The sequence below is a fragment of the Schistocerca gregaria genome, chromosome 2 (genome assembly GCF_023897955.1).
Source record: "Schistocerca gregaria isolate iqSchGreg1 chromosome 2, iqSchGreg1.2, whole genome shotgun sequence".
Lineage (NCBI taxonomy): Eukaryota > Metazoa > Arthropoda > Insecta > Orthoptera > Acrididae > Schistocerca > Schistocerca gregaria.
In genome coordinates, this window is record NC_064921.1 from 135,754,846 (window position 1) to 135,781,013 (window position 26,168).

Below are 26,168 nucleotides of genomic sequence, written 5' to 3' on the forward strand. Positions count from 1 at the left end.
ACCACTTCGCAAGAAAGGCGACAAGCCATCATTTCCATAAAACTTAAGTTTTTGTATGAAAGTATGATGATCTACACAATTGCAAGCTATAGAGAGACCACAAAAAATGCCAACTTGTGATATGTTATTATTTAAGGCTAGTAGTATTTGATGTGTGAATCTATAAATAGATTCTCAACTGAGCAACCTTTCTGGAACCCAAATTGTGATATGTGAAGTAAAGACAATTATCATCCAGTTTCTTTACTGACATCTTTTTTCAAAATATTCAAAACAGTAATGTACTCAAAAGTAGTTACATATTTAAGTGGAAACAATTTACTTAGCATATCACAGTTTAAATTCTAGAAACATTGTTCAACTAAGAATCACCAGTTGGCATTTTTTGTGATCTCTCCGTAGCCTTCAGTTGTGTGGATCATGATACTTTCTTAGAAAAACTCAAGTTTTATGGAAATGATGGCTTTTCACACATCTGGTTTGAGTCATACTTGACAAATGGAATGCAAAAGGTTGTGCTGAATAACTCAATGTCAGAAAGACAGAAAATTTTAGTGACTGGGGTAAAGTAACAAAGGGACTCCCACAGAGTTCATGTTTGGGTCCACCCGTATTCCTTATATACGTATATCACCTTCCACTTAACATTCAACAAGTAAAATTGGAACTTTTTGCAGAAAACAAATAGAGTCGTACCAACAATTGGTGTAGCACATGAGCAGGAATCACAAAGTTGAGTAGAATGCTCCATATTTTTGGATGTACATATTGATGAAAACTTGGAATGGAAGAAGTGTGATACTGAGCCTCTCAAACTATTAAGTTTAGCTATTTTTTATCTTTGTATAACTGCAAATTTTGGAAACAAATGTATCATCCTCTTGACAAATTTTGTTTATTTCCGCAAAGTAATGTATGGAATAATTTTTTGGGATAACTCATTACTTAGAAAGAAAGTATTGACTGCACAAAAGTGAGCAGCAAGAATAATTTGTGGTGTTCATCCATGGACATCATGTAGGTATCTCTTCAAGGATCTAGGCGTTTTAACTGCGCCATCATAGTACATATTTTCACTAATGAAATTCGTCAAAAACAATCAATGAGAACTTGAGAAGAACAGTGATGTACATACCTGCAACACTAGAGGGGAAAAATGACTTATTACAAATTGATAACACTGTCAGCGGCTCACAGTTCAGTATGCAGCAATAAAAAATTTCTGATTATTTGCCAAATAACATAAAATGTCTGTTGACAGGTACCAAAGCAAGATTAAAATATAATTTAAAATCATTTCTCCTGCAAAACTCCTTCTATTCCATTGATGAATTTCTACTTAAAACTGGTATACAGCTTTGAAAAAATTGTTTTCATGAATAGTTGCATGAGTAGGGATAAAATGATAATGTTTTTATTAATTTTAACACTAATCATGTACACATATCTTGTAAACTAACTCATTCCATATCATTTTAATAAAAGAAATGTTCAAATGATCTATGGAACATATAACTATATGGTCACATTTTGAAATTTTTCGTCATTCAACCCTGCATTACATTTCTTAAAACAAAGTTTTCTTCCTTGATATTACACTTTTATAATAACCACTTGAGAACTGTAGATCCCTCAACTATCTCTTTATGTTCAATCCATTCCTCTGGGATGAAAGCAATCTCATTTCTGTCTTACACACACCGCACCCTCTCTTAGCAAATGTGGCCCTTTGCTGCAGAGTAGTTCATGAAATCATATGCTTATCATGCATCGCAGACATGGAAACCAGTAGTTTGATTGTGTGTGCCAAATCAGAACAGTGTACTGGAATAGGGCTCGAAAGTATATCTCGGTCTTTTACAGGTAAAGCACAACCAACTGTAATCTCCAAGCACACTTCACAGAGTGACTCCATCCTTTCAATATCTACTCAGGCTCTCCTGGGTTTCAGTATGCAGTTGTACTTCTGGTGGAATGCATACTCTGCATTGAATTAAATAATTTCTCTCTAACTGGTTTCTTCTTATATTGTCAATTGAAAAAAATCAGTCTTCAAAACAAATTTATCTAATGACAACAATCTCCAATTTTGACAGTTGTATTACTGCAATGGCGAACTTCTTCCATGGTTGAATGACAGACATTTGTTTTCGTAACATACATCATGAAGGAAAAAAAGTGCAAAAAACATGAACAGATGTCGTGTAAAGAAATATTAATACATGTGTACAGTTAAAAAATTATTATAACTTTTTTCTGACCCGCAAATATAAACTTTGTGAATTTTTCAATAGCCTTTTTATTGCTTGGACTTAAAGCCACATTAAATTTCTTGGAAAAAGCCATTTTCTTGAATGGGGTTGTTATTTCTTTATTTTACACAAACACAACTGAATAAATGAGTGAATGTGCCATGAGCAGCAGCAGTTTGTGTTTGTAAATGAGATTTTAGTTAGTTTTTGTTCTCATGTGCTTCTGAAAGAAGCAAATTTTATCTGTGTTTTTTACTGTGTTGCCTAGAATACACTACGTCACTATTAAGTTTTGTGTAAATGTCAGTACATTTGTACTGCATAAGCTTACTTTGTAGTTTAGTATTAATCAGAAGTAGCATAGCAGAAATACTTAGATTGCATTCAAAGACTGCCTGGATTAGTGTTATATTCCTTGTGGTATAGATGAACACTGATTGAAGCTGGATAGGGACTGTGCCCATTGTAAATAGACACAGGTGGGGGGGGGGGGGGGGGGGGGGGAATTGTCCATTGTCCATAAGCAGCCACAGTCAACAGGCTTCAGGATGCTGCCATGGGCTGAGTGGCATTAGGGCACCTTGAGACAAATGCTTTGGCACCCCTGGTACCTAGGAGCTTCGTCTTGGGTCCCTGATGTTGCAGCATTTTCCAATTCACTCATCCTGGCCGATTAACACTCATCTGATGGTGAATGGTGAACACTGGCGGGGCACAAATCTAGCGGAAGAAGAAAATAGGTAAATAGGTATAGCTACATGGCTACTCCCTTACACCTTTAAAATAGGTTTGTGGTATTGCCCACTGCTGAAATGAGTGGCAACACAAGAGGCAACACAAGGCACCATGTCCGTTGGGTCTTTGGTCAAACATACACAGAGGGGGTTCTCACCGGGAGTTCCACAAAGTTAGGCAGATGACGGAAATCCTTAAGGAAATAACGAGCAAGTTGGGAAGGAAGGTCACTGTCCATGGTGTGGAGACTACCAGTAATGATGGAGCATACGGGGTGCACCCAGCTACAAATCATGATTCATATCAGCACAAACAATGCCTACAGCCTGGGTTCAGAGGGCATCCTTGGTTCCTAAAGGCAGCTTATGTTGAAGGCAGTCAGCTTCACACATGGGGAGAAAGCACAACTAGTGTTTTACTGAATTGTTCCTAGAACTGATTGTGGTTCACTGGTGCAGAGCTGACTGGAAGGTTTAAACCAGGAACTCTGATGATTCTGGGACAATCTTGAATGTACATTTCCCAACCTCTGCTATAGGGTCGAGAATTGTTAAACCTCCTTTATAAGGCCAGAAAAGCACTATAAGCAGGGTGCAGCAACTAGCATAGTGGTGAACATGTGGTGTGCACATGTGGGTTTTTTAGGTTAAAGAAATCCTCCCCCCCCACACACACACACACTGGAACAAACAGGAAAGCATACCATCCTCATTAATTAAAGAGAGTAGTACCTGTTACGGTAGACAGGAGAAACAAAATGTTAATACAGTATTAGTCAACCATAGAAGCATCGATGGAAAGGCCTGAGAACTCATTTCAGTTTCAAACAGCAACAATGCTAACACGGTACTAACGACAGAAAGCTGACTGAAGTCAGATGTTAATAGCAGTGAAATTCTAAATTCTGACCAGAATGAGTGTCATGGAGATAGACAGAATACTGGTTGTGGATGCACATTTATGCCTATAACAAGTATATCATTCTGAATGTGAAACAATTTAGGTGAAGAAAAGTGTCATAAGAGGATCATACATGGCCACTGGATGCTTTTACAGACTTCCTGCCTCATGAGCAGCACACCAGTGAATATTTGAAGAAAAACCTGATGAAAGCATCAGTAAATTTCCTGATTATATTTTAGTATTAGATGGAAACTTCAAGTTACCAACTATAGGCTGGGGGACTCCAGTGATTAAGTAGGAACTGGGAATCATTTGAAATTGTTGTAAACACACCTAATCCAAAAATTACCTTGAGCAGCTAATCAGAGAACCAAATCATGCAGGCAACATGCTAAATGCTGTTATTCCCAACTTTTCAATTCTGTTAGCTTACAATAGAGAATCAGTGACCATAAGGCCATTACAGCATCACTGCAAGTAGGAATGTAAAGAAGGATAAGAAGATATTTCTGCTTAACAGGAGCAGTCAACAAAAAATTATCCTCTAGAACCAAAACCGTTTGCATCAACAGACAAAATACAAGAGTGTTGGGCAAGACACCTTAAATATATATGTGCTAAACAAAGCTGTGAGGAATGGAAAAGACCTGCTGTGCTTCAGCAGCCATGTTAGAAAGGTGCTACGAAAAAAAAAAGAGGGCTTCACAGCAAATTTAAACATAGTGAAAACCTCACAAACAAAACTGGTGCAAAGAGAACCAAGCATGGAGGGTTCAAGGAATCTGAAATTAAAGTTCTATCAATTGACTTGACAGAAAATCCTAAAACATGCGGGTCCATAAACTTTCCCGGCATAATAATTGGTTGTATTCACGTCAGGTCTCCAGCTGGAACATATCGTCATCTGGACACAAAACTCTGGTAATCCACCTGGCCACCACCTTCAGGTGAGTAGGCCACCGCACTAACTCGTTGGAACTGAAATCAAACATGTAGCGCCAGCTCGTATATACACCGGCCGTGTGTTCACCACGCGTGTGCAAACATAACTGCCCCCTGTTTCAAGGCACAACAGAACACCGGTGGTGAAAGCTTGCGGAAACAATAAATTGATATCAAACACTACTGACAGCTTTTGATCAGCAAAACAAGGCCCGTTGCTTCTTAATGTCAGACAGAACAGGGTTCCAACTCTTACTTAAAGGCTAACCCTTATCTCTCTTTATAATATTGTCAGAGAGCCAGATTTTAATGGCTTCTTTCACTACACAGCCCCAATACTGCAATGCAGGGGCAACCACTTGTGTCTCATCATACAATATTTTATGTCCTTCAGTAAGACAATGTTCCACCACTGCAACAATCCTGGATCGCACAAATCTTTTGTTCAATATAGGCTTTCCCGCAATGGCAGGGATTCTTGTAGACCCCATGCTTTCTCAAACCCAATCAATCCTTCACTGAGCCTAGCACAGCTCTGGTCTTAGCTAGCAGATGGAACAAACTTTAAATATAAAATTTCTTTAAAATTCTTCCTATTTTTGAAGATATGCTCCCTGCCAAAGGTAGGATGGCCATCAATTTGCTTCTATCTTCTGTTGGTTCCTGCGAAGGTCCAATCTGTAGAGCATGACGGATCTGATTGTCAGATAAACACTATGTCCTCATGTCCCATCATCCCTCCTGTAGACTAACATATAAAAATGGAAGTTTTCCACCCTTTCCAACTTCCCTCATGAACTTAATATTGGAATATTGGAATGATCTCATTGATGGAAGTCATCTGTGACATCAAACACTGCCACGATTTTTTCTCTGTTAGCCACTTTTATCATAATTACATGTGCAAGAATGGAACTGTTGATATGAAGTTATTCAAAAAAATGTTTGCATAGTTTTAAGCCAGGTTTCCACTGGAGCAAACAAGCTAACCAGCACAAGCAAAAGAGAATTTTGTCTGATATACCCGGTAGGCCTCTTTCACGTCTTACAAATGGATGTCAGTGCAGCTACTTACATGTCCCCAACTTCCCCAGTTACCTAATCATAAAATGGAGACCTGCAATTCAACGTGGAATCTGAACCACTCCAACATCTGTGGCCACTCCAACATCGGTGAGAAGTGAATGCTCGGTTAAAAATCATAGTGAAAATGTTGTGGTCTGAATGGAATTTGTAAATTTCCCTTCAATGGTGATGAGAAGTCACGGAAAAATGGCAATGACATACAAGGAAAATTCTAGACAAGTGCTAAGGAGAGATAGGGATGCAATTCTGTGTAAACTGCGCGATCTTCACGCATGTCATGCTTCCATACAGACTGAGACACTTAAATCCTTCCTTCCCTGCACCATTTTGCATACTCAATCAAGAACAGTGCACTCGTCATGCAAAATAATCCCCAGTGAACAGCAAATTTTATCACTGTGGTTCTAACAAGATTGAGTTGCATCCTTAGCTCCAAAAACTAAAAACTAGTAAGACAGTGTTCATAGGCAATGTTTGCTACCTTGTGTTCTCTTCCTTTTCCCCTAGTATAAACAATTCTACCCATATACAAGCGAATGGTGGTGAATTTTCTTGCAAATGCTTATTTGCATGTGTTCACTTCCATTCCCTCCATTGTAAACAAGGTTTTAGGTGCTTAACATTGGTGTCTGTGAACTCCAGATAATTTGCTACACGGCCAGGGCTGTACAAACTGCTGTTGTAAGCTGTTCTTCGCAAGGAAAAAAATGTCGCTTTAGCATTTTTTTTTACAAAATACTTGCAGTGCCTCTTAGCTCCTAAAATTTTGGAAGTGTATCTCTTCTTCCTGTGTAAAAAATTTGAGGGTAGGTTTTGACATGTCTTACTGGACCATTCCCTTGTCAGTTCACTCCTCAATCCAACTATGATCCATCCCCACTGCCCTCAGATCACTCCCTGTTAACTTTCCAGAACTTCCTAACCTCGAACCTTGCCTCACCATCATTCCCCAACTACCTCAATATGCAAACTAACCTTACATCTGCAAAACAAACCACAAGCTACCATCTAAAAACTGATCCTTACCTTATACCTGCTGACAATAGGGTTCACCATTGTTGTTTTGAACTGCAAGGCTTACCTAGCAGCTTGACTCCACCAGGTGTCAGATTCATCCACCTACAAACCCTGCCACAGTGATCCTATTCCAGAAATCCAGCAGGATCTCTAGTCTCTCCTTAAATCTTTAGGCCCCTCCCAGAACCTCTCCCTGGAGTCCACTCTCTCTTCACCCCTACCACTCCCTACATTCCTACCTTCCTAAAGTTCATAAACTCAACCATCTATGGCGGCCCATTGTGGCTGGTTATGGTGCCCCAACCGAGAGAATCTCTGTTCTCATAGATCGACAGCTTTGGCCTATTACCTGCAACCTAGCCTTGCACATAAAAGGGCCAACCATTTCCTCCACAGACACTCCACGATTCCTGTTACTTTACCGCATGGTGCCCTGCTCGTCTCTATTGATGCCACCTACTTCTACACTAACATTCCTAATGCCCTTGGGCTTACCGCTACTGAACACTACCTTTCCCAATGCCTGACAGATTCCAAACCTAAAACATCCTTCCTAGTCACTATGACTGACTATATCCTAACCCACAATTACTTCTCCTTTGAAGGCATTAACTACAAACAACTCCGGCGTATGGCTATGGACACCTGCATGGCACCATCCTACACCAACCCATTCATGAGCCATCTAGGGGAACCCTTCCTAAAACTCCCAGACCCCTCACCTGGTTCAGATTCATTGATGACATCTTTGTGACCTTGATAAAAGGTGAGAACACATCATCCACAGTTCTCAAGAACCTCAACAGCTTCTCCCCCTTTCACTTCACCTGGTCCTACTCAACCCATCAACACATCTTCCTCAATGCTGGTCTCACTTCAAAGATGGCTACATCAGTACTTCCATCTACACCAAACCTACCAACCGCAGCAATACCACCACTTCGACAGCTGCCATCCAATTTATACTATACCACAACATCCCTTCCATAAAGCCCAGACACTTGTGGCCGTTGCATCTGTAGTGATAAGCAGTTCCTCTTGAAATATTCTGAGGGTTTCACTGCGCCTCACAAACCATACTTATCCTCATAACCTTGTACAAAAACTGATTTCCTGTGCCTCATCTCTCCAGTCACTCACCACCTTCCAAAGACCAAAGACCCACCGTATGGCCACAGAGGAATATTCCCCTCATGACTCAATACCACCCAGGACTGGAGCAACCGAATCACATTCTCCACCAGGGTTTCGGCTACCTTTTGTCATGCCCTGAAATGAGAAATGTCCTACCCACTATCCTTCCCAGCCCTCGCACACTGGTATTCCGCCACCCGCCGAACCTACACAATATCCCTGTCCATCCCTACACAACCCCTGCTCCCTACCCCTTACCTCATAGCTCATATCACTGTAACTGACATAGGTGCAAGAACTGTCCCATACATCCTCCCACCACCACCTACTCCACTCCAGTCACAAACATCACCTACCCAACAAAGGCAGGGCTATCTGTGTAACCAGTCCTGTTATCTACAAGCTAAGCTGCAGCCCTATCCTGCATTCTATGTTGGCATGACAACCAACAAGCTGTCTGTCCGCATGAATGGCCACCGACAAACTATGGCCAAGGAACAGCTGGACCCTTAGCACAGTGTTCAACGTGACTTTCTTCATTTCAATGACTGCTTCACAGCCTGTGCCATCTGGGTCCTTCCCACCAACACCAGCTTTTCTGGAATGCGCAGGCGGGAACTCTCCCGGCAATATATCCTACGTTCCCATAACCCGCCTGACCTCAACCTTCTTTAGTCATTGCCCTTCCCTGTTCCCATTCCAGCAATACACAGCCCTCTATTCCAATACGCACCCACTCAACTGAATCTAGCTGCCCTATCCCCTTTCCACGTCATCCCTGTACGTTCCCACAAGTCGCATTTTATCATCCTCCCCACCCAGAGACTGTGGTCATGTTTATGATTTGCATTTCTACGCGCGCTTGCACAGGTGTGTGTGTGTGTGTGTGTGTGTGTGTGTGTGTGTGTGTGTGTGTGTGTGTGTGTGTGCGTGTTCGTGCGTGTGTGTGCGTGTGTGTGCGTGCGTGTGTGTGTTGTCTAATCCCGATGAAGACATTTTTGGCCAAAAGCTTTCTAGTTTGACAGATTTTTTGTTGCATCTATCTGTGAGACAACATACTCCTTATAGAAGAATTACTCTAAAAATGTTCTACCAAAATATGGAGTAAAGGAAGGAAGATTAGAGTTTAATGTCCTGTCAACAGGCAGGTCATTAGAGATTGAGGAGAACCCCTGATTATGAAAGGATGAGGATAGAAACTGGCTGTAACCTTTTCATAGGAGCCATCTCTTCACTTCCTGGAACAATTCAAGGATTACAGAAAACCTAAATGTGGATGGTCAACCAGGAATTTAAACTGACATTCTCCCGAATGCAAGTCGAGCGTGCTAACCATTGCACCACCTCCCTCAATGATGACAGAGAGAGAGGAACAATACGGGCTTAGACTAGCAAGGTTGACAGACAATCTAGGCCTTTGTGTAAGGCAGTTCCAAGAGAGATGTGTGGAATATGGTAGGATTGCTATTCCTGGACACTGAGAAAGCACACAATACTTTGAAAAAAGCATGATCTGGGAAACCTTTCAAAAACGAGGAATTAAAAGGCTGACTATGAAAAGAATAAAGGGGGTGTAACAAGGAAGTGTGAGTTGTGTAAAAGTAGGAGGAGAAAAGGCAGACTGGTTGGAACATAAAAATGGGCTGAAGCCAAGGGGTGCACTAGTCCCAGATAGATGATTTAATGGTGTGAGGAAATGGAAAGGGCCAAGGTATAAGAAAGGCTAAATATATGGGAGGATGTGGTGGAACAGTATGGACTGAAATTTATGGAAACAAGTGTGAAGAGATATGATGTGAGTGGTGATTAATATAACTAGAGAGCAAGTACTAAAGCAAGTGGAAAGTTTCAAGCGGCTAGGGAGTATAATGAAGACAATGGCAGGAATGATAAGGAGATTACTGAAAGGGGAAGGAAAGGCAAGTCCATGGAACTCTGCAGAGTGTAAGAAGCTTGGTTTGGAGGAAGGATGTACTACCCAAAAGCAAGCACATTATGCTCCAATACTCACACATGCTTCAGAAATGTGTGTAATGACGAAAAGGCAGGATACAGATTTGTGGGGCAAAATTTCAAAGAAAGAAGAGTAAGGAAGACAATGGTGAGAGAAATTGTAAAAGACAAGTCTTTGTAAGAGAGCATAGAAAAGACAAAGTTACGATGGTATGAGCATGTTAAAAGAATGGGAACTAGAAAGACACTGAGACAGGCTCGCGAACTGATGGTAGGAGGCACGGGACCTAGAGGAATATCGACAGATAAATGGGTCACTGGAGAGAAGGAATGTGTGACAATGAGAGGAGAAGACAGAAAAATGGAGAGAGAAACATGGTGGAAGGAAGGGAAGGATGGAGAGGTTTATATCCCAAAAAGATCCAGCCACAGACTGAAACTGTATAGAGGATGATGATTATAACTTGGGAGATATCAAGTGCATCCCTTTTCTTTCCTGTTGCATCAGGCAATGATTTGTACATGTCACCCTGTAAGAGGCTGTGTAAGTCTTTTCAAAGATGAAGGGAAGGCAAGGGCATACCCCCATCAATACAGTGAAGACTAGTAAAGCAATTTGGCGTTCAAACCAACCTTCCGGTTGATGACATTTTTAGTTCAGTTTTGTTTATAGTAACAAGCAATAGCTGGTAAATTTATCTACAATACCAACACAAAATCATACAAACAGGTAAACCAATATTGGAAACTCACTCTATTCATCCAGTCAGATCATGCAAATAATATGGAAGTAATAACTCAAGCATTTTTCACTATCAATTTACACTGCAAAATATTTCACGAAGTGTTTATTAACAAATCTGTCACAGTTGCAGTACATACATACTGCAACAAATTTCTTAGCAAACATTTCACAAAATGTTAAAAGAGTTGCTGGTCCAATGTCAACAAAACTTTGGATCTGAAAAGATGATGGGAACTGCAAACGCTTATTTATTGTAACAAAGAAATAAACTGTTTTGAAATGCAGTCTAAATGCATTCCTGAATTAGCTTACACAAAATTTATAGATATTTCAAGATTATTAATCTCATTTTGATTTAATACTCTCGTATTTAACAACACAAATAATAAGTACCTGAGGTTCAAACCCCATGTCAAACATTCTATCGGCTTCATCCAGAACAACATATGTTACACGTCTTAGGTTGGTTACTCTTCCTGCAAAGAAGAAATGCAAACATTAGGCAACTAAATATTAAAGAGAGGAAACACTGAAGAGAAAAAAGACATATCAAAAGACATAAATTATATCATGTTACATTACAAACAATGGAATAATTGAGAAGTGTGACAGGCTATTATCTAGCTTCCAGAACTGTTACTTACTTCCTCTGGAAGGAGTGCAGGGCACTCAGGTCCCTGGTTAAAATATATAGTTTTCTTTGTGCTCACTACAGCTGGGTTCCTGTTGGCTGCTTGAGTGACCTATCCCTTCCCTTGCCAAAACCTGCCCCTCTTTTCCTCCCAGATGAAGGAATAATCACTTCCAAAAGGTAAGTAATACTAATTTTTTTAATGTGGCAATTAGTAGTACTTTAATAATACTTCCTCGAGGTAAGTATTGATCAGACAGTCTTGTAATTTTACAATTACCTCAAGTTAATTCTCATTTTGATACAAACAATGGAAGGAGTAATAGTAATCACACTTACTGTGTAGTTGAGACACTGAGGAGTTAGCAGGTTTCTCCCCCCCCCCCCCCCCCCCCCCCACACACACATACACATAGCCAGAGACGGGGAGAGGGGGGAGAGAAAGGGAGAGGGTGAGTGAGTTGAGTGAGTTGAGTTGAGTGAGTTGAGTGAGTTGAGTGAGTGAGTGAGTGAGTGAGTGGGTGGGTGGGTGGGTGGGTGGGTGGGTGGGTGAGTACTGAGTGACCTGATAACTAGTGAAGAGCTCTGCTGTAAATATTGAGCAGTGTTCTGGAAGCGAATACCAAAAATGGTCAGTCTTACAGTCTTCAGTGTTCACAAAGGGGCTGTCACTAAGTCACGTGCGAACGTTGAGAAACTTACTGTGATAGATTGAATCTAGAGAATTTTGTTTAGGATACAAATGAAGTCAAAGATGCACGACGCCAAAATGGTGAAGGGTTGACACCCATCAGGAACATGGTAAATAGCGTGAAGTTAAGCTGCTGGAGTAGGGGCAGGAAGTGAACTCCAGGAGGTAACATCGAATACAGATGCGCCCCATACCTGGTGGTAAAGGGAGCCATTGAAAAAGGAAGTGCAGGATAGGTGCCTAGGCATGGCAGACAAACAGTGCACGTATCTGCTGAGGAGAACATTGCACCAGTATGGCAGCGGTAGTTTCAACTGGGTTAGTATAAAAGGCACCAGCAGTGGCCAAACAGATTATAATGGTAGATTGTATTAAGATGGCATAAGGCGGATGGGTAGATGAATAAACAAAACACTCATATTCGAGTTTCAAACAGACAAGGGACTGGTACAAATGGAGGCTGGTGATCCGTCCGCTTCCCAGGCTGTACCGCTTAGACCACATGGGACACAGGAACCGAGTACAGCACGCAGCCAGAAAAGACACATGGGTGGACCAAGAAAGTTTTCGATCAAGCATGAGCCCCAGGAATTTAGTAGTTTCAGCACAGAGCTGTGAGGCAACCCGTTCTCCTGGATGAAGGTGTTCGACAAGGTCGAACACACACGTACCTTGAAAACGTGGTCTTTTAAAAGTTCCTGAAGGAAACAGGACAGGTGGCCTTGGAAGTCCCACGTGTATAGAGTGCACAGGATACCAGTCAACCAGCAGGTGTCATATGCTTTCTCCAAATTAAATAAAAAAACACAACTATGGTCTGACATTTCCATAGGAAACTGTTCATGACAAGGGTTGAGAACATGACGAGACAGTCAACTGCTGAGGTTGCCCCCATATGACAGAAGAGGGACTGGAACAGTTAAAAGAGTTAGTAAATGAAACACAGCTGGCAGTTTTGCTACTGCAAAGAATGCAATGACACTGAGCACACAACTATCTATAATGAGTACAGTTCGCCATCACAGGATGGTAGTTAAAAACATGGAGAGCACATCTCCACCCGTGAATCACATTGCAGCACCCTCAGTCCACCAAGGGACTGGGGCACATGGTAAAGATGAAGAGATATGGAATGTCCTGCAGCACTAAGGGTAACATTCCTGAGGTACTCTACTTGAACATCACACCCAGGGAAATGATGTTTGTCGAAAATCACCGAGAAGCAACAAAGTCTCCAATCAGACTTAGAAAGCTGCCAATAAGTTTTACACATAGGTGGGGTGGAAGTCAGCAAATGGATAGCACATGGGAAATAGTCATTCGCGTACGTATCAAACAGAATGGAGAAGGGGTGAAACTAGGAAGGATAATGCAGACTGCAACGGCTCGCAACAGAGTGTTCAGTGAGATGGTCTGGCTATGAATATAATCCTGGATGGGCAGCATGACTCCCTCAGTAGATGGAATGCCGTCCTCGGGGTAAACGTCAAAGTGGACAGGAAGGAAACGTGAGAGGTCAAAGCAGTCGCAAGGATGCAATTTCAAGAGCAGTTGTAATTCCTCCTTGTTGGATCTAATGCTGCTAATGTTCCACTGGAGAAGAGTCATAATGGGGATCGGGGAGGAGGGAACAAATGAAGGGTAGTCACCTCAGCGGCTGCCTAGTGCCAGCCTTTGAAGACTCACTGCTACAGGGTGCAGAGGCTGGAAGATCCTGTTAAACAAGACATACAGAGGTGTCGGCATTCTCACTGGATCAGCATGTGGATTCCAGGGCAGAAAAATGGTAGGCGGAGCGCACTGACGAAACGCAGGTTGGCTGGGTGAGCGTATCACGCAGCGACACCATTCAAGAGGACTTTCAAGTAGGGGAAGCGGAAGATGGTTTGCCTTTGTTTGATTTCTTAGAGCCTTTGCAGTTGGCAGGTGAAGGCTCAGATGTTTGTCAGCTGGAAGGACATAAGAACTCTTCACAGGAGTATTTCTGTCCTTTCCGGCCTGCCAGTTGTGTAGTAGGTGATTTCGCAGCCAGAGGCAAAGATTTGGTGGCTTGTTGCACAGCTGGAGGAGAAGGAGACGGAGATGATACTGTGATACTGGGTGATTTTACAATTGCCATGCTGAATTTGACCTCAAAAGTCTGCGTGGGGACGAGATCGATGAGCAAGGTGTAGCAAGAATGGTACTGTAAGTGTCAGATGGTAAAATGCAGGGCTTTCGACTAGTGCACAATATGGTGGTGAGAATTCATCTGATGCTGAGCTGGTTGGTGGTCACGCCAATATGAAAACGATGCAGAAGTCACAGCAAAGTTGACACATGAGAAGCATGTTTTCACAGGTGGTCCTCCTCTGATGGGATTCTAGAGCATTCTGCTGAGCACAACATACTCAACGTCAAATTACTTCCCTCTTGTACCAGCCTTTATGATTGCACAGATGGGAACTGTCCAAAGAACATACCTTTCTATCCATCCTCCTGGTCTCAATGTTCCCTAGCCTCTGGCCGACACCCACACCTACCTGTTCCCATCCTTCCCCCCTTCACTCCAGTTCGATCCAGCTATCCATTCATCTATATCCACACTGTGTTGTCCATGGTCTCCCTCTTCAATTACCCTTACTTGTCCCCCCCCCCCCCCCCAATAAAAAAACCAACCTTACCACCACTTCATCATGTGCCAGATGAAACTTCCTCTGCCTATGCCAGTGCAACCTCTCTGTTGAACATTCCCATCCCATTTATTTGCTACTTCTGTCTGCTTAGATATCACTGTCCTTTACCTTCAGGTCAAACTTATTTGTTAACCAATACTTCACACTTTATAACCAAATTATCTAATCAGAACTCTCAATATCACAAGTAAACTGTCCACCATTGTAAATGTTTCACAACATTTGCAGTGTATGAGTAGTGCACGCCAGTGGATGCACTCAAAGGTCATTTAAAAACTGGTTGCTAAATCCTCTCTGCAGGAACAGCCTGTGCACTGTTGACTAAATCTTAACTGACAGGCAGCTGGTAGCTACTGTGACAATCCTGTAGTTGCATGCAAGAACTACGAACTAACATCTTTTTACACAATCTTTTAGTTGCTTACATAAATATCTAGTTTACACACACACACACACACACACACACACACACACACACACACTCTTCTGAGAATCCAATTTACCTTTCTGAATAATTTCTGTTTCTTTTTGCCTTCATACGATGAAACAAATTTCCCTTTCAGCTGTATTTTTTATTATATTATTCTGCTTAAAGTGTAACTGATTTCAGGGCCATATGACTGATCCTCAGGCACCTGTTACAGGTGTTTTTTATGTCACTTGTTCACATAGATAGCAGTTTTGCCTGGCTCGACGAAGACATAACTGGGTTGAACCTTAAAGATTGTTGTAGATACAAAAATTCCAAACAAATTATATGTCAACTCTTGCTGTACAGCACAGAAACCCAGCCATGAAGAGAAAGGAAAAATGTAAGGTTTCAACAAGAGAAATGAAGTTGTTTGAGGCAGCAAACAGGTGCAAAACTGGAATGAAGTGAGAAATAAAAGAGTTAGGAAGATAATGTTTGAGGTACACACACAAGAGAGGAAAAAAGCTTAAAATTCATGGGCATGTGAAGAGAATGGATGAGATGATGATGCCTAGGAAGGTACACAAGATGAAGATGGAGGACAAGAAACCAATGGAAAGGTCAAGGTACAGGTGGCTAAAAGGAGTGGAAGAATGCATTCAGCGAGACAAGAAAACTGGGCCAAAATAGGGACAGAGAGGTGGTGGGGAGACAGGAGAAGATGGAGAGGCTTGTGCTATATGCTGATCCTTCCAGTAACCTGACTGTGTGATGGTGGTGACTACTACGACTATGATTATGTAGACATGCTAGTGAATGATTTTGTTGTTTGAATGAATGATTTGGGGGGGGGGGGGGGGGGGGGATTTTGCAAATTTTGACTATACATGGAACACCTGTAATGTGCCGAGGACTCTCGAATTAATTAAACAGTAAACTGAACAGCATAAACACAGCTGACACGAAACTATGTTTCATACCCACTAAATAACCAGCACACACCTACTGTTACTCCATCTATAATGGAATTTACTTACAATATATAAGGCTACAAAAGTTATTTATTACATGAAAGGATTGATTTGAAAGTTCTAATGCACACAAATTTGGAAAGAGCTTTCATTTCATATGATCTTTGTAAAGCTAAACAATTATATCAAAAGCATACTGAAAAATAAAGCTCTAAATCATGTAATAAACTAGTTTGCAGTTAAGGTCAGACATATTTTACCACTGTTGGCTGCAAGCAGGTCAATCATTCTTCCTGGTGTACACACTATAATTTCAGCACCACGCTTCAGTTCAGCTATCTGCTCAGATATTCCTGTTCCGCCGTAGACACAGACAGCTCGGAGATTTAAAGCTTTGGTAAACTTGCGACATTCTTTACCAATCTGCATACACAGCTCCCTTGTAGGAGTCATTATCAAAGCTGTTTAAAATAAATATAACAGATTTAGTAATTTATAGGTTACAGTCCACTGCAAAAGTATATATATGAAAAAATACAAACATGCATTAAGATCAGAATCAAGTTAACCAACAACGATACCTTCCAATGACACAGAGATGCATAAAAGTTAAGGTCCAAATTCAGTCATGTGACAAGCACCCATTTTACAAAAACAAGTAATGTTTATTATTCCAAAATGTGTTTAAAACAAAAAGATAAAAGGAAGCAATTGGGTATGATCACAATATCCAATCCAGACATCCATACTATGAGGGTTGAATGAAAAGTAATGCTTCTAAATAACCCTTAGAATGTAATCTTTAATTACCAATATTCACTTTTCCACATAATCACCAGCCAATCGGATAGATTTCTAACAAATTTTCTGAAGCCGTCACGGAAGAAGTCGACACACTGTTTCCGCAACCACAGTCTCACAGTTCTCTCAACATTTTCATCAGAAACACAATGATGTCACCGCAGATCATCTTTCATTATCGGGAACAGATGGAAGTCACATGATGCTAAATCTGGACTGTATGGAGGATGCCACACTGTGGTGAGATTCAGTCTCTGAAGTTCTGCTGTGGTGCCATGTGAAGTGCGTGGTTTGGCATTATCATTGTCAGGAAAACATTTCCCTTTTCCTCTCGGACCCTTGTTAGCTGTTGTTTCAGAGTTCGCAGCACTCTAAATTTATTGTTGTTCCACAATCAAGGAAATCAACATGGATAACACCATCTGTGTCTCAGAACACTATGGCCATGATTTTTCCAGCTGACGGCTGCGTCTTGAATTTCTTTTTCTGGGACGAGTCTGTGTGTCAATATTCCATAGACAAATTTTGTCTCTGAGTTGTAACAGTGTACCCACATTTCATCTCCCGTCACAACTGAATGGAGAAAGGCATGACCTTCATTCTCATAATGCGAGAGGAGTTCCTGGCAAATTTCAATTCTGTGCGCTTTCATTTCAGGAGTCAGCATCTGGGGTACCCACCATGCACAGATCTTCCGATAGCCAAGCAAAGCAATAATGTGATCCACACACTCTTGTGAAAAGCCGATTGTGCTTGCAATTTCTCTCCGAGTGATACAGTGATCATCCTCCATCAATCTGCCAACATTTTGCTGGTGAAACTCAGTGGTTGCTGTCACAGGGCACCCAATTCTTTGTTGGTCACGCAAGTCAGATGTTCCCACCTCAACATCTTTAAACTTATTCACCCAATGTCTTACAGTACTCACATCAACACAATCACCATAAACTGCTTTCATTCGCTGATGGATCTCCTTTGGGATGATACCTTCTGCTGCCAAGAATTCATTGACTGTACGTTGCTTAAATCGCATTGACTGGCCGTCTATGCGGGGTTCCATACTTCACACTGTAAAAACAAAACCTTTCAATGCTAAGGCTTCCTGCCAACTGGAGCTGTAGAGAAGAGGCTACGGAATATGCCAGTTCCTACCGCATACCAATGCTGTGAACTGTTGAAGAGTTATGAAGGTGGAGGCATTACTTTGCAGTCAACCCTTGTACACAGCTATTGGTATCCGTAAGTAACAATCTTGATGATTCACTTTATGTGGAACAAATATGGAAAAGCATTTCACCACCCAGCACTACAACAATGTGGCCAGAAACACAATTGCTTCTGCTACGTTTTATGATGGTCAACCTACTCCAGTGGCAGACACTGCAAAAGAGGCATTTTGGATCACAGTGCAGTATATTGTTAAAGTTTCGAATGCGTATGTTCCTAGAATAGTCAACAAATATACCCCCTCCTTCTATGTATATCTCACAAAGAGATCTAAATAAAATAGAAAGAAACTTCCACATGGGAAAAATATATTAAAAACAAAGATTTCAAGACTTACCAAGCGGGAAAGCGCCGGTAGATAGGCACAATAAATAAAACACTCAAACACACACACACAGAATTTCTAGCTTTCGCAACCGACGGTTGCTTCTTCAGGAAAGAGGGAAGGAGAGGGAAAGACGAAAGGATGTGGGTTTTAAGGGAGAGGGTAAGGACTCATTCCAATCCCGGGAGCGGAAAGACTTCCCTTAGGGGGAAAAAAGGACAGGTGCACACTTGCGCGCACACACACACACACACACACACACACACACACACACACACACACACACACACATATCCATCCGCACATACACAGACACAAGCAGACATGCACTGCTTGTGTCTGTGTATGTGCGGATGGATATGTGTGTGTGTGTGTGCGAGTGTACACCTGTCCTTTTTTCCCCCTAAGGGAAGTCTTTCCGCTCCCGGGATTGGAATGACTCCTTACCCTCTCCCTTAAAACCCACATCCTTTCGTCTTTCCCTCTCCTTCCCTCTTTCCTGAAGAAGCAACCGTCGGTTGCGAAAGCTAGAAATTCTGTGTGTGTGTGTGTGTGTGTGTGTGTGTGTGTGTGTGTGTTTTATTTATTGTGCCTATCTACCGGCGCTTTCCCACTTGGTAAGTCTCACAAAGAGATCTCTAAGATAAAATTACAGAGATTCGAGCCCATACGGAGGCTTACTGATAACAGCTCTTCCTGCGAACTATACACAACTAGAACAGGAAACAGGGAAGTGACAGTGGTACACAAAGTGTCCTCCACCATAAACCGCAACATGGCTTGCAGAGAATAGATACGGATGTATAAGGGAACAATAAATAGCAGAACTCTTTAAGATCTGAACATAGGTTAGTGGAACTGGGAAGGGGTTGAACAAGGCAAATGGGATAAAGTGGGATAATCAGGAGAGTGGCAAGGAACAAAGACCAAACAGAATTGAAATCAGGATTGATGTTTTACAACAGAGTTACAAAGCAGGGATGCTTCACTGTAAACAAAAACATTAAAATTATACTCCAGACACTGAAGGAATCTGAAGCAGAATATCACAATTTGTAACAAAATAAACAATAGATATTCTACTGAAGTCTATGCACTAACACACATGCAGGAGTCATCATAAAGTTTTAATTAACTCCTTCAAAAAATAGTTACACAATTAATGTTTTCATTGTTTGCTGGTATATGTTTGCACTAATGTTTCACACTAACTTACAGAACAGCATCACGAAACCACCAATAGCTGCTGTACTGTGTATTTATTTATCAACATCTGGTTTCAATCAAGCAACCATCTACAAGTTACATGACTAGTAAATGGTAGCTTGGTTAAAACTGGTTGTCAATATATAAATACACGTTATAGCAACTTCTGGTCTTTTACTGAAAAATTCTTTCCATGATCACTCACAAAAAAAAAAAAAAGGACCACGAGATATGTGCCTATGTATGACCGCAGTCCATGGCCTAACACTACATCTAACAAGTAATTTTACTTTACACTTTGGTATTGCAGTACCCAGTTAACCACTTTTCAACGGTTTACAAAGTGAAACTTTTTCTGTTGTCTGTCAGTACATTTTTGTAAGCTGAGGAAGATCTCTCCACATCACAAGAAGTTAATGGTGCATACTTGATAGACATAATTACTCGAGGTCCCCAATACAATCCATCTTTGGGCTTCTCCCCATAAATAATGATTGACACTCTCTCCACATCTGGAATTTGTCAAAAGGTGGGTAGGACATGTAGTAACACAAATGGGTGGTAGTAGAAATGAGGAAGTTCTTTGTTGGGTTAAAAGATATAAAACAGACAAAGATAATGACATAATGGAATGTGGGTATATGATGTTAGCAGACTTTCAGTAGCAACATGGAAATGCCTAGCTGAAGTCCACAATGTATGGAAATGTTTAGAGGATGCCTTTATGCAGCTGTGCATGTCAAATGGTTGACAATTTTGATAGTGGTGGTGACAGAATGTTATCAGACATTTTGCAGTGGTTTCAAAAATGTACTTTTGCTATACTTCTTTAAAATAATATTTTAGAATTTTGCCATTATACTATGATGCTAATAAGTTTTGTTTTGTCACAGCAGCTTTCACTTCATATTTTTTGAAGTTTTCCAGATACAATAACTGCTTGAATAGTTCTTTGGCATAATGCTGAATGTTTTCATGGAAATAGCACAATATTCCAATGAAGAAACTGCTCATTATCTTCAAAAGATGGATGGTCGACTGCTTTGTTGAAGTGTTGTGCATTTTCAATGACATCCAACAACACACACACTTCCACTTTCTTCCACCAAAGCACTGCAGTTCACATTTATTAAAGATGGTAACAGATACTGAGTACTCTTATACTGTGTGTCTATTTCATTCACATTTAATTCTAATAAAACTTCAGAGCTGCAGATTTCTCTGTAAGAGGTAGCTAAAAATGACTGAAGAAAAGGTTGAGGACATGTGGACAATTTTCTTATGCAGAAATCAAGGGAGAGAGCAAGCAGAGAGTTGAATATCACACAACTGTTTTTTTTTTCCTAAATTTGCCAAAGAAAAGATACAACGTACATACAAACCACACAGAAAATCTCTGCACTTTTTTTGATAAATGAGATGTGACATGTCAATCTTGATACATGGATGTATTACATCCCCCAAGTCTACTTAACGATGAAAGACGCTCTTGAGATTTGAAGGTTTATTTTATTAGTAGTTAAGATTTGAAGCTCAGACTGTGGGAGGAACGGTTTGCAATATCTGCAAGTATGTTGAAAGAAGTGGCATCACACTGATAAGGTGGGAAAGTACCATGTCAAGGGTGTGACGAGCAAAAGTCTAATGAACTATCAGCTGAATCTTGTCTCAACTAAGATTCATAAGGGTCAGTCAGACACAATAACATATTTTGAAAACTGAACATTATTGTGACTGGAAATAACAAGTTATTGCATTCAGAAGAGTTAATACAGGAGTTCACTATCACTGAAAAATGGTTATTTGGCCCTGCCTTGCAGGTCTAAATCAGCAAAACATCAAATAGGTGACTGCAAGAAATTTTGTTAGTACAAGTCATCATCAAGGCCAAAGAATGATAGATCATAATTTCCACATTCACTCTTTCCTTGACCACATTTCACTTCATAAATCACCAACTGTTAATGTGTTCTCCCCCCCCCCCCCCTCCCCTTTTCCTTATTCTTCAAGGAACAAACCATTGCCTGATAGGTACCTGCTCTGAACATATTATTACTGCACAGGTTTCTACAACAATAGTCTCAAGAGGCAGTTAGAAATTGACAGCATGGACTTTATCTATCAGGATGATGATTCACCACAACTATAAACTAATGTTTATAAATTGTCAAACATCAAATTGGGAAGTGGATGTACTACTCATAGTGAAGACAGTGATCATAAATTCCTGTGCTTGTTTTAAGCCTACCCTATTTGACCCCATGCATTATTTTTTTTTTTTTTTTTTTTTTTTTTTTTTTAGCTCTATGTGAAAGATTTAGTGTTTGGTGCACCTTGACCAAAAGACTTCCCAGAACTATGAATTCACACTGACAATGTCCTTACACAAGCAGATAAACTGAATGTGCAATTAAACAAGTTACAGACACTATGCATCTGGAATCAGCAAGGGGGAACACATTAAGCACTTGCAACAACTTGTAGCTAGGTAGATTAGCGGACCTGTTCCAACTATTTGTAATAACAATCTATTATTTGGGTGGAACTCACTATGGATACTGTGTCCCACCACTGGCTGCTGTGAGTTTTACTACTAAAAAGTCAGAAAACTATTACTGCAAGTTGAAAGAAAAGTAAAAAAAAAAAAAAAAAAAAAAATATTATGAGAGCAGAGCCACACATTACCTGCTTCATATCCTACATAGTCAACAATGAAAGCTTTTTCTGTTCCATGGAATGGGTTTTTCTCTTCTAAATCCTGTCCATTAATATTTCACCCATCTTCAGCAACTGTAGTTGCATTTATTGAAATAATCAGTAACCAATTGCACAAAAGAAATTTTATTTCCTTAACAAGTTCAGGCACTTAATACCCATCTTAGGAAGGTTATAACTATCACATTATTTGTAAGTGTCAAAAAGAAGTTGCATGAAGAATTGTTTCAAAAATAAGATGCATGTGGCATATTGCTGTGTTCATGTGGTTCATAGTACCTTTACAAAAATAATATAAGGAAGACAAACAACAAGTAATACGCTGCATGCATATTTCTGACACTTGCAAATATTGCTGTGTTATAGCCTTCTCAGGAAGAGCAATAAGGGCCTGAAACCAGTTAAGGAAATAACATTTTATTTGTGCAGCTGGTCTGCTTGCTTGTTTTGTTTTAGGGCACAAAAACAACTAAGGTAATATGTGCCCACGTCACCACTCTACAACATGGAGATGAAAAAAAAGAGTTAAAAGCAATTACATGTTAAGCCCAATCGACGGAAGGAAAGACAGCTACTGACAGGTACTTTCTCTTTGAGAAAGGGCCATAAAATATACCACAGAGACAACAGAGATCCTGAACTAAATATTAAATTTCCTTCTGCACATTGCTACAATGGATAAAAGTAGAGTGCAGATGACAGCCTGCGCGTCGTTCATTAAAATGGCCAATAACTCAGACAACAAACATAAATTAGAACATAAGTGATTAAAAAAATGCCATTCCATAGAGGAATGGCACAGCATCAAAGGTTGGTGACAACGGGCACAAAGTGGTGGGGGATCACCACTCCACACTCGGTGATGGCTAAAAAGACAGTGCACAATACGCAACTTCGATAAAATGATCTCTTTGCTGCAAGAGGGGCGAGAGGTGACTGGATAAGGCTTAGGGAGAGGTTTAATTCTGTGGAGCTTGTTCCTATGAAAGGAAGACCAGTGGTGACGCCAAAGTGACATAACCTGCTGACAGATGGCAACACAGAGATCATCAGAGGGAACGGAAGAACTAGCTGGCAGAGGTACGAGGACTGCAGCCTTGGCAGCAGCGCCAGAGCCTCATTTCCCATCACATTGACGTGACCAGGGGCCCACATAAACACCACAGTGGCTCCATCAAGAGGGAGCAAGTGAAAGCTTTCCTGAACCCAGGCACCGTACAGCACACAGAGGCTCTGAAGGGCACTGAGAGTGTCAGAGCATATGACAATTGAAAAGCCTGTGTTCCCGTACATAACGCGTGGCCTCATACAGGGTGAAGAGCTCTGCTGTAAATACTGAGCAGTGTTCCTTAAGCCAATACAAAAACTGTCATTGCCAATGACAGCGACACACCCGACACCATGGTTAGTTTGAGAGCCATCAGTATACACAAAGGTATTATTGCGAAGGTTGAGTAACTTACAGCGACAGAACGACTCTGAAGTAGTGTACTTAGGAAGCAAATGAAGTCCAAGGTGAACATTGGCCACCACAGGAAGCCAAGGTGGTGAACGGTTCTCATGCGTCGTGAAAGTGGCAGGTACCAGGAAGTTAAGCTGCGACAATAGCAGCTAATCAGGAGGTAACAGAGAAGAGGGATGGGTCTTATACTGGTGGTCAAAGGAGTCACCAAAGAAGCAGGCATAGGATGGATGGCCAGGCATAGCAAACAAAAGACATGCGTATCTGCTGAGGAGAACATCACACGTTAGTAAGACTGCAGTAATTCAGCAGCTTCTGCAAGCGAAACTCTCAACCAAGTTAGTGTAAAATGCACTAGTGGCCAGATGGATACCACAATGGTGGATTGTATTGAGAAGGCGTATGAGGGGCAGACATGCAGATGCATAAATGAAACACCCATAGCCAGGCAAGGGATTGGTACAAGTGGAGGAGGGTGGTATAATCCACTCCCCAGGATGTACCACTGAGGAAAGTAAGGACACTGAGGGACTGGGTACAGTGGGTACCAGAATGCTGCACAGTAAAGATGAAGTGCAAGGAATGGAACATTCTGTGGCAGTAAGGATAACGCTGGTAAGGTATTCTACCTGGTCATCACAACTTGGAAAAAATTGTTCATTGAAGATCACCACGGATGAGTAAAGCCTCCAGTAGACCTTAGAGCTTTGCCATTTCAGTTTACACACAGGTGGGACAAAAGACAGCAAAAGGATAGCACATGGGAAATGGTCACTTGAGTATCCATCAGAGAAAATGGACCACTCCAGACGACGGGCAAGCTGGACAGTGCAGAATGAGAGATCCAAATAGTGACTGATAGGTTCTGGAAGAACCCCAAAGGGAATGATTCGCATTAAGTCACTGAGCAGCAAGGAGTGAGAGAGTTGCCCAAGAAGTCTACCCTGGTGACACCAAATGATGGAGGGATGTAAAGGGTACAAAGGGAAAAGATTAAGTGAGGAAGCAAAATGCAGACTGCAACAGCTTGCAGCTGGGTGTTCAGGGAGATGGTGTGACTATGATTATCATCCTATACGAGCAGCATGACTGCCCTGCAAAATGGAATGCTGCTCTCTGGGGGATGATCAAAGTAGACCAGAAAGAAATGCGAGAGGTCAAAGCGGTAATGACGATCCAATTGTACTTCCTGGAGGCAGAGAACAAGCGGAAACTGAGATTCCAAGAACAGCCGTAATTCCTCCTTGTTGGACATAAGGTTGCAAACATTTCATTGGAGAGTCATAATGAGGAAAGAGGAGGAGGAAAAAAATGAAGGGGTGTCATATCAGCAGCTGCCAAGTCCCAGTCTTCAAAGACTCACTGCTACAGGGTGCAGACGCTAGAGGATCCTGCATCACGAGATCTACAAAGACATCAGCATTCCATCGGTCTGCAGAGTCCAATGCAGAAAAGCGGTTCGCAGTGTGCACTGACGACGTGGAGGTTGGCCGGTTGTGAGTATCATGCAGCGACACTGTTGAAGAGGATCTCTGAGTTGGCAAAGGACAAGATCGTTTTCCCTTGTTTAATTTCTCGGGAGCTTTTGTGGTTGGCAGATGCCAATTTAGATGTTTGTTGGCTGTAGAGATGTAAAATGTCTTCATGGGAAATTTCTTTCTGTCCTTTCCGGCCTGTCTGTTGTGTAGCAGGTGACTTTGCATTGTGAAGCGAAAATTTGGTGGCTTGTTGCACAGCTCGAGGAGGAAACGAGGATGCTACCGTGACACTCAGTGATTTGAATTGAGGTCACATGTCTGTGTGGCCATGTCCTTTGTGGAACGAGATGTAGCAAGAATGGTACTATAAGTGCCAGATGGTAAAACGCAGGGTTTTCAACTAGCCAACAACTTGTGAGAGACAGAATAAGGTACTTTTCCCTTCACCCAGATCTCATGGACAGCCCGATCATTGAGATACAAGAGAACAATCTCGGGAGGAGGCTGCATGGTCGCCATTGCAATTGTTACAGTCGGGAGGAGGAGGTGGACAATCGCCCTCGTGAGCATCCCTACCACAGGTTACACATTCGGCCATGTGTCAACAAGACATTCGAGTGTGGTTGTAACCATGACACTGGTAGCAGCACATCAGGTTCAGAATGTACAGTTGGACTGTGATAACTTCATAGCCTGCTTTGATCCTTGATGGAAGCACTACTCTGTCAAATGTGAGAAAGAGAGTGCGCATTGGCACTAAGTATGCATCTACCTTTTTCATCACCTGATGGACTGCAATGACACCCT

General features: G+C 41.4%; 1 protein-coding gene across 1 annotated transcript in view; it reads right to left on the bottom strand.

Annotated features, from left to right (window-relative positions):
* The window catches only part of LOC126336517 (probable ATP-dependent RNA helicase DDX46), a 140,286-nt gene that overhangs the window by 31,631 nt on the left and 82,487 nt on the right, over positions 1-26,168 (bottom strand). Inside the window, exons 11-12 of the mRNA XM_050000300.1 lie at positions 16,408-16,608; positions 11,161-11,243 (exon numbers count right to left, since the gene is read on the bottom strand). Of these exons, the coding sequence (XP_049856257.1) occupies positions 11,161-11,243; positions 16,408-16,608 (284 nt within the window). The remainder of the gene's footprint in view (positions 1-11,160; positions 11,244-16,407; positions 16,609-26,168) is intronic.